Source organism: Agelaius tricolor, unplaced genomic scaffold, assembly GCF_023055355.1.
Source record: "Agelaius tricolor isolate 1412-34295 unplaced genomic scaffold, bAgeTri1.0.p SCAF_12, whole genome shotgun sequence".
In the NCBI taxonomy this organism is placed as follows: domain Eukaryota; kingdom Metazoa; phylum Chordata; class Aves; order Passeriformes; family Icteridae; genus Agelaius; species Agelaius tricolor.
Genome location: NW_027269272.1, coordinates 19,377,581 through 19,390,916, shown reverse-complemented (window position 1 = coordinate 19,390,916; position 13,336 = coordinate 19,377,581). Strand labels below are relative to the sequence as shown.

At 44.2% G+C, this 13,336-nt stretch overlaps 1 protein-coding gene across 1 annotated transcript; it reads left to right on the top strand.

Moving 5' to 3' along the window:
* Positions 1-4,229: 4,229 nt before the first annotated feature.
* TTC14 (tetratricopeptide repeat domain 14) lies at positions 4,230-13,295 on the top strand. The gene is made up of 12 exons (XM_071437994.1): positions 4,230-4,437; positions 4,516-4,637; positions 4,855-5,054; positions 5,438-5,522; positions 5,612-5,741; positions 6,339-6,491; positions 7,146-7,217; positions 8,247-8,366; positions 8,446-8,568; positions 9,265-9,382; positions 11,304-11,413; positions 11,860-13,295. The coding sequence occupies exons 1-12, from the start codon at positions 4,280-4,282 to the stop codon at positions 12,818-12,820; spliced, it is 2,352 nt and encodes a 783-aa protein (XP_071294095.1). The 5' UTR covers positions 4,230-4,279; the 3' UTR covers positions 12,821-13,295.
* Positions 13,296-13,336: the final 41 nt, after the last annotated feature.

Genomic DNA, 13,336 nt, shown 5'->3' with positions numbered 1-13,336 from the left:
AGTCTGTGGAGTGATAGAAGCTGTAAAATCCATGAAAACCTCACAAAAACCTGTCTGCTCAGCATACCTGCTGCAGAGCCCCCATGTACCACAGGAATTTGCTCTGCAGGCAGGATTTCTAGTTGTACTGCAAGCTGTACAGGTGGGTGTGTACATATTGTCTGTGTCATGATTGCTGCTGAGTTGCCTGAATGGGGCTCCTGCCAAATAAGCAAATTTCATTCAACACAGTCTGGTTTTCATATTTAGGGTAAAAAATGTCAAGGGCAATGTTTCCTCCAGTAACCTTTTCAGTTTCACCTGGAACCTCTAAGCTCTTGTCGCTCCTGTGCAGGCACAGAACGCTGGGCTGGGTGCACAAGCTGAACTCCCAGCATACAAAGGCTCAGCAGTGCCACTGCCTGAGCCTGACAGAAATCCACAGGGGGGTCTCCACTGACATTTCTGAACCATTATTCCTGTTGGACTCCAGCAGGCTCTAACCGTCGATTCAGAGCCCAGGAAGTTTCCAAAGTCCGTCTTTGTATACTTATAACATGCAACTGACTATTCTTTGTCTACATGTTTCTAGAAATCTGAGAAGTGCAAAGGTCCTTGACACCAAAAACAGGTGCTGAGCACACTCCAGGTAAGTCTACACCACTGAAAGTGTACTCTCTTACAGACCATGCCAAAGCTGGGCTGAACAATGAACTCATTACAAAGGGAAATGCTTGAATGGCCATGGCCTGGGTTGCTCCATCACTCAGAGTTTGGGGTTGTCTCCTCATTTTCTCCATCATATTTATGGTTATATCTGCAGATATCTTGTTTTCCTCACAGTAGGGCTATTAACTGGCTAGCAGTTATTCTGTGCTGAAGGTCCCTTCATCAGTCTTGAGCTGAAATAATATCTTGGATATTGGACAGTCTCTTTGCTGCTTCATAAATTAGCAAGTCTAGGCAGCAGGACTGCTTTTGGCAGAATTTTCCATAAGTATCACACAGCTGGAAGTACAACTCTTCATGTTCATTCTCATTACTACTATTAGCTTCCTCTTCTTAGCCTAAAGGACATATTTAGTTGAATATTTCACTCCTCTTTGCAACAGGCTAAAATTTATCTTCAAAGATGCCCAAAATTTACAGAGAATAATACTTTGACATGTATGATCTTGGAGACTCTAATCTTTTTGTCAGTGATAAAATGTGGCTCGGGGCTCTGGGCACAAAATTCTTCCTTGCAATGAGATTTTCTTGTAAGCTTCACCAGTGATATTGCATACTTGGAAACATTTGAGAAGCAGCTTGACCTTGTTGCATTCAAGCTGTGCTCACTGGATTTGGATGAAAATCTGCTTAGTGTTTCATATACCCCCTTTGAAGTTCTGTCATGCCTGTTTGGGGTTGTTCGGGGGCAATATCACTGCGAGTTTGACGCTGGGTCCAAAGCTGGTGTGGTGTAAATTCATCATCTTTTTACTGTGGGAGCTAAAGGCTGCAGGATGGATTTTGTGAGCTGCCTTTTAGCATGCAGGGACCTGAGCTGTCAGAAGATGTACACCGGGCGTGCTCAGACGGGTCTGGTTTCAGAGTATCCGGAGTGTTCCTCCTCCGGCAGGGTGAGATGTTGACTTGTATCCATCCCTTACTCCTGCAGGACCAGGACACTCCTGCCCACCCTGTGTTTACTCAGCAGATGGGATCAGGCACTACTCATCCAGGCAGTTCCTAAATCAATGGAACAGAGGATTAACAGCATATGGAGCATGCCCCATCCTCAGGCCTGGCATCTCCTGAGCAGTGTGTATATCTGGCTTTATTCCAAACTCTTCCATTTATCATTATTCCTGTCTGAACTATGGTGGCTGCTATTCTCTTTTATCAAAAGCATTTCCTATTGGGCAACTGAAGCAAAGCAAGCAAAGAATGAAAAGAAAAGCAGAAAACTTCCACCACTGAAAATGCAATTGATTTTATTCAAATAAGAAAATGTCTGTAAGAAGAATCCGCTGTTGTAGGTGGTTGTGCTTTCACAGTGATTTTTGGCTGCTGTTTTAAGTCCAGAAGTTATAACACAATGGAAGTCTACTCATAATGCCTAATTTCTTGTACACTCTGTGTGTGTGTGTATCTGCATATGAGGCTGGGGAAATGCTTACACAAGCAGAGTTCATGCTTCAAACAACTTTTTTTTAGATCTTGTATTTGCTAAGCAACACCAATTAACTCTTACTCAAAATACCATTCCCTCAAATAAAACTGCCGCTATTTGCAGTTGTGCCACACTGCTCAGGACACTGCTCTTGCCACAAAACTCATCCAGGAAAGGCTCCTGTTTGCACTGCATCCATGCAGGTGCATAGTCCATGTCAACCTGTGTCTAATCACTCTTAATGTCTAGAAATTTCCATCTGGTGTTAATGGTGTTTCCCCACCATGGTAGCCAGCAACCTAAGAGCACACCTGGTCTCATACAGATCAGGAAGACTCTAAATCAAAATCTTGGCAGCTGTTTGGTACATAGTAAGTGTTGTGCCTCCTTTATCTTCTTTTGTAGTAAAACAGGGGGACGTGAAATGAAACTAAAATATAAATTTGCCCTTCCAGTGTCTTCCCCAAGTCTGCTACACCAGTGATATCCCTGCTGGCTTTGAACTGAGCTTCTGAGACCAGAGTCTTTGATATGATCCTTGCCCTCTCAGTCATGCTGCTTCCTAGAGGAGTCCGTGTCCCTGATCTGCTGACAGCCAGATTGCTATTTTTTCTTCAGCTCTGTACTGAGGGGAGAAGTGACATTATGCTGTTTGCAGTGGGTTTTCTCCCACAACCACCTCCCCTTTTAAAATTAATTATTAAATGCGATGCCAGGGACAAATTATTCTTGGGAGCTGAAAAACTGCGATCCTTCTAATAGGCTTGGATTATTTCCAGCTGCTTTTAAGCACCTTTCTCCATTAGCTGGAGAGGTGATTAGCATGAAGAGCCTCCTGAGTGAAGTGTCTTTTTAGCATCCCAAGTTAGCTCTGGGGAGCAGGGCGGCTGCCCTGGCGCCAGGCCCATGGCAGCAGCTTGGCTGTGCCCTCAGCCCATTGCCTTCTGCCGAGGGAATCGCCCGTATTCCCTGTTCCAGGAGAGCCAGGATGTGTCACCTGTGGGCTGTGCCAGGGGACCCTGGGCAGGGACAGGGCAAGGAACCGGGATTAGGAGCACTGCGGAGCTGAGCCCCAGCCCTGCACTGCTGTGCTGGCTCACGCTCTCTCCTTTAGTCACAGAATCACGGAACCAACTGGGCTGGAAGAGATTTCTGGGATTATCGAGTCCAACCTGTGGCCCAACACCAGCTTGTCAATTAGACCACGGAACCAAGTGCCACATCCAAACTTTCTGCAAACACCACCAGGAACAGTGACTCCAGTACCTCCCTGGACAGTTCGTTTCGATGTCTCATCATCATTTGAACGAAAAAATTCTGTCCAGTGTCCAACCTACACCTCCCCTGGATCAGTTTGAGGCCGTTTCCCCTTGTCCCGCGGCTGGTTCCCAGGGAGCAGAGCCTGACCGCGCCCGGCCGCACCCTCCTGTCAGAGAGCTGCAGAGAGTGACAATGTGCCCCCTGAGCCTCCTTTCCTCAGCTGAGCTCCTGCAGCTGCCTCAGCCGCTCCTCACTGCACTGTGCCCCAGCCCCTTCCCCAGCTCCGTTGGCTTTCCCTGCACTCCACAGCCGTTACTCGGGGCCGACACGGCAGCGCGGGCCGAGCCCTGACCGAGAGCCGCCCGTGCTGCTCCAGGGCCGCTCCCTCGGAAGCGAACACGCTCCAGGCAGCGCCCGGAGAACGCGGCGGTGCCGCCACTGCGCCTCCTCGACCCGCGCCGCGACACCCCCGGTTCGGGCCGCGACACCGCCGGTTCGGGTATGTGACACCGCCGGTTCGGGCCCCTGACACCGCCGGTGTCACCCGCTCTGGGCACTCCGGGCCGGGGCCGGCAGGGGCGCAGCGCCCCCTCCCGGCAGCGCCGCCGCGGGAGCTTCCCGCACGGGCCGCTGCTGCCGAAGCGGGCAGGATTCCCGTGAGGAAAATCTGTGTAATTTGCGCCATGTGTTTTAACTGTTCTCTCTTTCATTACTGTCTGTTTATAAACTAGAGACAGGCCCACCAACAGGGCGGGCAGCGCCGGTGCCGCTCATCGCGGTCCTCCCGCACGCCGGGGGCGCTGCGGCCGCCCGGTCCCGCCCCGTCGCCGTTGCCCGAGCTGCGGTTCCCGTTCCGGGCGAGGCGGCGGCGGCGTTGGCGCCGGGATGGATCGGGAGCTGCTCCGGCAGGCGCTGAACCACCACGGCCCGGCGCTGCTGTCGCTGCTCCGCGCCGAGCAGCACGACAACCCCGACTTCCGCGGGCTGCTGCCGCCGCCCGGGGCCGCCCCGGAGCCGCCTCGCGGGGCCCCGCCGGCCGCCTGGTGAGGGGCGCCGGGGCAGCGGCCGGGCGGGCCGTGAGGGGCCGCGGGGCGCGACTCACCGCGTTCTCCTTCCCCCAGGAAAGAGAGGGCGAGCATCGACACCGAGATAAAGCGCTTCATCGCCAAGAAGGCGGATCTGCTGTTCGCGCACTCGTGGAAACCCAACGGGCCGATCGAGGACAGCATCGAGGAGAATGAGGGTGTGTGAGTTGGGAGCGGTCACTCTGTAAGGACAGCACTTGAATTTGCGGTACCTTTAAAAAGAGGCTGGAAATTTTTCCTGTTGATTTTTATAGGCTATGCGTAAGCTTCCTGTTAGCACAGGAAATAATATTTTCACGTGTTTTGCTGTCGTCAAATGTTTTGTGATGTGGGGGTGCAGCTCGGCCGTTTGTAACTGGCTGTGCCTGTTTGCAGAGTGTTACGCTGTCATGCCACCCCTGGAGAGGTTCCTGGAGGTGCCCAGGGAGGAGAGGAGGGAGCTGTTCTTCCGCGACATCGAGCGGGGCGATATCGTCATTGGGAGGATTACATCTATCCGTGAATTTGGCTTTTTCATGGTGTTGATTTGTCTGGGAAGTGGTGTCATACGGGAAATTGCAGATTTGGAAATCACTGTAAGATACAGCTTTGGTCAGTCGTTCATTTTTGATATTGATTTGTTGCCTCTTGCACCTCTTAATGGAGTGGAATGTGTAAAGGTGAAACAGCTTTGGGATGATGGGTAGTGCCTGACTTTGTGGGCAGCTTGTGATACTTTGCTCAGCCAGTGAACACAGCTTTCACAGCAGTGACCCACATTATTGGGTTGAAAAGGTCATTTGTGGATGCATGAATTTTTACTTGAGCCAAGCCATATTTTAAGAATTGTAGTTCTGATGTGCATTAAGCTTAAAGTAATCTTTTTTGGCTTGTTCTTGGGGAGGAAAAAAAAAAAACCCACCCCTATGCCCAACATAAATATCTTCATTTATGGCATTCCTGCTGTGTTCTGTTGCAGGCCCTGTGTCCTGTGAGGGATGTGCCTCCTCAAAGCAACCATGGAGATCCTCTGTCATATTATCAAACTGGAGACCTTATCCGAGGTGAGTAGCTGCAGAAGTTGTCAGGAATGGGTTTGCCTGAGGTTTGAGCCATTTCTGTGAATTTATCCCTCCCTGTATTGTTTCTGCAGCTGTGCTCAAGGACGTTGACCGTTACCACGAGAAGCTGGCGGTGTCGCTTTACAGCTCAGCTCTTCCACCCAAGCTCTCCAGTACAAAGCTGGGTGTGATCACCTCTGATGACTTTCCACTGCATTATAAGTAAGGATGTGCTGTTTGGCTGCACTGGCTGGGTGCAGTCAGGGTGTCTGAAGAGCATCTCTGACAGGCTGGCTGTCCCTTGAACTCCTCAGTGGGCTTTCTGATTTAATTGGCTGATCACATCCTCCTTGTTGTTCCTCTCTTTAGCATACTTGTGTCTGGATAGGTAGGTGTGGTTGGCTTTTTAGCTTCTTTCCAAAAATATAAGGAAAGCAAAAGGCAGGGTGAGACATCTGTTGCTTTTGGACTGTGTTAACAAATGAATACAGAAACCCCAACGTCTTGGGAGACTGGAATGTTAATTCTTAGCATTTTCAAATTCCCATTAGAAGATGGGGACACAGCTGTCTGTCATATTTGTCATGTTTTTGTATGGCCTGGCAACAGGGGGTGGGTGCCCAAATAGGTTTCAGAAGCTCACTTGGGGTAAAGGACACAAGGGTCAGTAAATAGCAGGAAAACACGTGCCTGTAGAAGAGAGCAGTTTTTGAGCAGTAATACAGGTACCATATGGGCATTTTTATTCTAAACATAAGTGTGATGAAGTAGGGCACAGAGCCTGAGGTCTCATTTGTGTACATTGGTGCTGTTTTGAAGGCGAAGCCTGGAAGTTGCCAACACAGGAGAGACATTTGAAGAGGTTTTGCATCGTTCCCCAGGATTTGCTAATCCATCATTAGTTGAATATTTAGCAGAAAAACTGGGACTAAGTGAGTCAAATCCACCGTCTTTGCTGAGAAGTCTTCAAATGTAAGTGATTTTTACATTGTTCCTCTCCTGTAGCTCTGTGGAGATTATTCTAATCCATTGAAACAGACTCGTGAGTGGGAGTCCTAGACCACTTAAACCTTTTACATTTTGACTTGCATGACTGCAGCGTACACGTCCTTAAATATTTAAAAGCAAACTCCTCTAGAGTAAGAAATTTGAATTTGAAATCCTATTGCTCTGAATAAGCAAGACACCTTACCACACACAATGTTTGATATCAGATACTTACAGAATTTATTGTGTAGCTGCTGTCAGCATCTGTGGATTGAAATGCAGGATGTTTAGGTTTTAATGTCTTCTGACAGATGTTTATTTTACTGATAGATTTGACCCCTTTTTTAAAATAGGAGTCAAATATATGCAATGATTGATGCTGTGACCCCTATATATATTAGGCACAAAGCAGGTGTGGACTTTGTTTTTACTGCAGTTGTACTGGTTCAGTTTAGCACTTCTAGAATGGGTTGGGAAAAACTGGTTTCAGAAATATGAAAGAACAGACCTGAGTGAGGGAGAGCAGCAAGACATGGACAAATAATATTTCAGCTTATTTGCACTCCACTGCATATTGTAAGCTTAACTTTGTAGACTCAGACAGCCAACTTGATGTTTTTATTTGTTTGTTCCTTAAAGTAAAAATTTCAGTGAAGAAGATTTTGCCCCTGCCTTGAGGAAAAAGCAGTCTGCATCTTGGGCCTTGAAATGGTATGTGATACTTCTTGTCAAAGCTTGTTAGATTGGGTTGCAGATTATATTTCTGCAAAGAAAACACACATTGAAACAATTTTTCCACTGCATGTATAGCAGTGTAACCAGGATCCTTTTGAAAATAAACCTATCTGCCAAGTGGGAGTGTGACAGATGAAGTCCTGAGATTCAATTCCAAAATGTGTGTCACGTTTAAGGGAGTTGTTCTTAGAATACTTTTAATATCCTGACCCATTCTAGAGTTAAGAGCAAGATTTGTGATAACACCAAGTACATAATTTTGTTTTATAATTGAGTGTTGAATGACCTCATACTTGTCTAGTCATTTAAGCCTCAGACTGCAGATGTAACAAGTGCACTTGCTAGCTTTGGAAAGTTAAATGGAGCAGCAGCCTTGGATATTTACTTTTGCTTTTACACTGTCCAGTGCATTTGCAATGTTAATTGCAGAAAAGGTTGCATATAATGTTAAATTAAAATTTAATTTTTAAGAAAAGTCTGTAATGAATTGTTTTAAAAATCAACTTATATAAATTCTCTTCTAATAAGTTAATCTCTTGGAAAATGTGCAAGAAATGTTCAGGGAATATGAAATGTAAAGCCTGAGGATATTTGTGTGAGGTGAGCTGGTTTGAGCGTGTACCATCTGCCCATGCCACCTTGTGCCATTGCTCTAATGGGGATTTTTAGCTTTGGATATAATTAAGCCTGTTCAAGGTTAATGATGGTAGGTCACACATAGTTTTGTGCAGAAAATTGCTTAAACAATAATTCCATAAATAAAAACCAATGTAATATAGGAGCCCTGTCTGCAGAAATGATCTCGAATGCCTTAAGATATGGGATTAAAGACAATACATTATTGTGGAATTAGGTCAGTATCACCTAACTGAAATGCCAGTGTAAAGTACACAATTACAAGGTCAGGTTTTAACCTGTCTTTAGTTTGGAATCATAATTTGTGAATAACAGAACAATCTGCATGGACTAATTGTACATACTATTTTCTAACTATTTTTTCTCCAGTGTAAAGGCCGGGGTGGATTATTTTAAGGTTGGGCGCCATGTGGAAGCCATGAATGAGTACAACAAGGCTCTGGAAATTGATCCCCAAAATGTTGAAGCTTTGGTAGCACGTGGAGCTCTGTAAGTCTGCTTGTTTCACTTTTTTCCACTTTTGTGAAAGAGAAGCATCACTGTTTCATATGCAACTTTGTTGTTCTAGGTATGCAACCAAAGGAAGTCTGAACAAAGCCATAGGGGATTTTGAAGTTGCTTTAGAAAATTGTCCTACCCATAGAAATGCAAGGAAATATCTGTGTCAGACCCTTGTGGAAAGAGGCGGGCAGTAAGTGTTGGGGTTATGAGTTTGGTTGGTTGTTAACAAGTTTTCTCATATTTTTTTTAATACCATTCTAATGAGGACACAAAATGGCATCTTTCCTTCCTGGCTATGTGTTTAAAGCCTTGGAAATATCTGTCCTTGTGTAATTGGTTTACACTTTGTCCTCTGTCCCAGTTAAAATCCTGGCAAAATATTTGAGGTTTAATCCTCGATATCCTTTTTAATCCTTGATACCCTTTCACTGGTGAGATACCAGGCTTGCATAAAGTCCTGTGAATTGTTTGAATATATTCCAAAAGGTTGAGGATTGTTTGGTTATTTTTTTAAAAAAGTTTTGTAACAAAATTACATTCTGTTACTCTGCTGAAATATTGGTGACCCACTCGAATGCAAAATTTTAGTTTTGAATATTCAGGGAATAGGTTTCTTTTAAGCCCTGTGATAAGAAGACAGAGTATTTTTAAAACTGGAATTTGTACTTCAAAGAATAGTGTTACAGGTCAGAATTAGGAGTGATAAGGTCAGAAATACCATTTTGTGTTGTTAGTGAGGTGAGCTGAGGTGACAGAGGGGGTCTCAGAGGGATGCAGTGGTAGTGTCATAATGATAAAAAATACTTGCAGATGAGAAAGCCCCCAAATAAGAAATAGCTGTCAAAACTGTGTCCTAACTGTATAAAAATTTTAACTTGAATTTTAGGTTGGAAGAGGAAGAGAAACTGCTAAATGCTGAAAGTTATTATAAAAAAGCCTTGAGCTTGGATGAGACTTTTCAGGAAGCAGAAGAGGCTTTAACAAAACTCCGTAAGCACATGCAGGTGATTCTTTACTTTCTTTTCATATGGTGCTCAGTGACAATAAATGAACATCAAAAATCATATTGAATTGTTTGAACAGGGAGGGGTGAAATTGATGGTTTGTCTTATTCTCTGCTTCCCTACTCCACAGTAGATGTTTTCTAGTGAGCATTATGGCTGTACCTACCAGAAGAAAGGTACCTCCTGGTGACCCCACTGTTTTGGGATAGTAAAGAAATGCCAGACAGTGGAGACAGGGAAAGAATATCCCATCACACAGGGTGATTAATGATGTTGATTTAAAACGTTCTCTGAATACAAATGTTCAAAGTGTAAAACACTACCACAAGCCAAATAAACATTGCTACTATAGTCTGGCCAGACCCTTGGTCCATGGGGTAATTAGAGAGAGTAACACCAGGCAAAGCTGAGGCACAGGGAGCTCACATGAGAGGGAAATTAAAGGTAATTTAAAGGAAAACAGCAGGAGGTGGAGGGTGGGCGGGCAGACACTTTGAATATCTCAGCTTTCTCCTCTGTTGTCTGGTGGGTTTTTTCTCTCTTCCCTTGCACGCAGCATGTTTCCCAGGTGAGCCTGCTGGGTCTCTGTGCTAATCTGAGTTGTCATCTTTTCCTTTTAATTTACCTCCTTTGCTTGTGTTGTCTTCCAGAGTGGGTCAAAGAGTAAAATAGATCACTGAGGAACAGGCTTGTGTTGTTCTGTGCTTCTGCATGTGAGGATGTACACAGGCTGGGGTAGATGGCCTTAGTCAGCAGTTCTTCAGTTGGTGGAGCCATAATGCTGACAGGATGTGTGGAAACAAGGGGGAAGAGGAGATAGGACAATCTGATAAAACTGAGCTACACCAGAGATAAAGAGGTGTAATTTGAGCAGTACCTGCATTTGGCTGCTTTAGAAAGAGGTGTCAGTAAAATGATGAAGAATATTCTCAGCAAGTAGAAGATAAATGTTACTCGTTAGACATTCTCCTGTGGTCACTGATGCAGCAGATAAAGAATATGACAGCTGTTATTTGTTGCTATGCATGGCCTTGGCTGCAGTGAAGGGTTTCCTTTATTATAGCTGTTAAGACAGTTGCTGAGCTTTGAAAACTATAAATCAGACTTCCTGCTCAATCTGAACAGAGTGACTCTGTAGGGCTGTAAGTGGCAGAAGGCTGATCTCTTATGGACTTGAGTAGTTTAAAGATTTTTTATCTACTTAGATGCCCTCCTGCATTTACCTGTAACTTAGTACATAAGTCTGATACTGTCCTTGCTGTGTAGAATGGCTGAAATAACTGCAGTGTGTTTTCCTGTAATTCTGATTATGTGTTTTTCTCCAATGCATTTCCCTCTGAACGGAACTGTTGTTGCTGTGCCTGCGTCTGGTGCTGCTCATCACCACCCAACCCCTGGAACTTGATTTCTTACGTAAACTATGCATCAAACTGCTCTGTGAAATTGTTACCAAACGGTTTGTATTCAAACATGGCCAACTCGAATTCATCTCCAACTGGGTTCTGCCGTGTTCCTCTTGTAAACTGCAATAATGATGACACTGTCCCTCAAACTCTTCTCTCTGTTTGGGTTGTTTGGGGGTTTTGTCCTTATTTTTCTACATGTTGGTAATATTGGGGATTTTTTGCATATTCTATCTATAACTTTTGGGTTCTATGCTTCCTGGTGCGCTGGATCATGGGTACCACTGCAATGACTGGTCAAATTTATTTTTTTTAATGGAATAAAAACTGCAATATGGTCCTTAAATATAAACCTGTCACAATGGCCAATACCAAATTCCTGAATAATATTCATTTTTGGTCTGGGAATCCTGGTAAAAAATTCCTGGTGTATACATTTGGATGGGGTTGAATGGGGGTTATTACCCGTATTAACACTACTAATGTAATCTTTTTTATGATGCTTGGGTTCAAAAAAGAAATCTTTGGAAATGAGGGAGAAACAAGCTGCCAAAGAAGAGAGACAGAAAGCAAAGAAAATAGAAACAAGTGCAGAAAAATTGCGTAAGCTCTTAAAAGAAGAAAAGAGGTAACTGTTACATTCAGTATACTGGTTATGTGGCAATAAGTGCAGATGGGACTGTGAGCAACCCATCTCAACAAACAGCAAGCTGGGGAGAACTTCTCCCTGGGTAAGCTGCTTTTCCCTCAGAATGTTTTTGTGGATAGTGTCTTTTAGTGCATAGAACCTTTAATGGAGATGTGTGTGAAGGAGAAGTTGTTTAAGGAATACTTTGCAATGTGACATATTTGCAAAGCGTAATGCCACGTGAAATTGGGAAAGAGGTCTTTTATAACACAATGTTCAGTGGATTTAATTTGTTGATGAAGAAATGACATTTAAAATTGTCATGTCAGTCAGGCTCAGTTTCTGTTCCCACCTTACAGTCCAATCTGGGGTATGCAGACTTGCTTTCTGTGTGTAGTTTTTGCCTGACACTGAAGGTTATCTCACAGGTTAATTATTTTTTTTAGGTTGAAGAAAAAAAGGAAAGTATCAACTTCCTCCTCCTCTTCTTCTTCTTCATCCTCCTCCTCCTCATCATCATCATCAAGCGATTCATCATCAGATGTATCAGCTTCTTCCTCCTCCTCTTCCTCTGTTCACAAGAAATGTAGGAAAAAGCGTCGGCATAGATCTGAGTCTGCTCGCAGCTCCAAAAAAAGCTCATCTAGAGCTTCTTCCCATTACAAAGATCAGAATAGGAAAGAGGAGTGGTATTCCCCTCCAGCTGATACCTCTGCTTCCTTTCTTAACCAAAGTTTTGAAGTGGAAAAGCTGCTGGAAAGGCAGGACAGCGTAGCGTGCCCAAAAATGGAGGGAAAAGAGAAAGACAGACACTGTTCTTTTTCGAGGACTTCAGGTGATGATGAAGACACTTTTGGAGGTAGGTCTGAAGATTCAAGAGATTCTTACAGTAGCTCCAGAAGTCAGCCAAGTCATAGCAAAACTGAAAAATACAGTAAACCAGAGAGATTTTTCTCCAGTTGGAGGGGTCCTTCAGGTTCGTATCATAAATCGGATTATAAACCCAGGATGCATTATCACAGGAGATTTGAAAGGGATGGAGAGTGGAGAAGGGAGCAGTTTAAGAGACATGGCTCAGGTCAAGACAGGTATTACACATCCCCAGGGTCTGACTATTATGGCAGGTCAGGGGGGAAGTACAGGTCATATTCTAGCAGCTGCTCACATGAAGGTGACAAAGGTTATGATAGTGACAGGCAGCATAGAAGTGAAAGTGAGTCTAAGAATAGAAAAATAAATTATGAAGAGACTGATAAAACAAAGGAACCAGATGAAGAAGTGTCATTAAATGGTACAGAAGAAGCAGAAAGTGGTACTAAAAGAAACCTGCCTCAGAACTTAGTTAACATTTTTAATCAGATAGCTGAGTTTGAGAGGGAAAAAGGAAGTAAGCAGAAGAAACAGTGAAGTTTCTGAGAGTACACTACTTGGATGAGTGTAGTTGTGTCAACTTCTAATTTAGTATCGTGTGAGGAAACACACACAAAGTGAGATGAAAGGCAGATTTTTTTCTGCATTTCAGAATGTCAAAGAATTCTAAAAGATCATATGGTGGAAAGAGATGGAAGAATATCTTACCTAAAATATCAGTTATTTAAAATACAAGTTTCCTGTGCTCTTAATTTGAGGTGTTCCTGTACAATATTCTGTCTGATGGGCTGAAATCCCTTGATACCCCTGGGTGTAGTTAGCTGTGCTCACATCAAATATGCACTTTAACAACAGCTGGGCTTGGTTTTCCTTGTCCCTGGGGTACTATTGACTGTTGATATTCTTCTATCAAACTTAACTTCCAGCTATAGAAAAGGGATAACAGAATGAAGTCATGTGCCATCAATGTATATAGCCCATTTGATCATTAAATTTTCTTAATTTTTCTTAATTTTTTGTGTCTGGGTTTTTGTGAATGTTGCTGGGATGTTT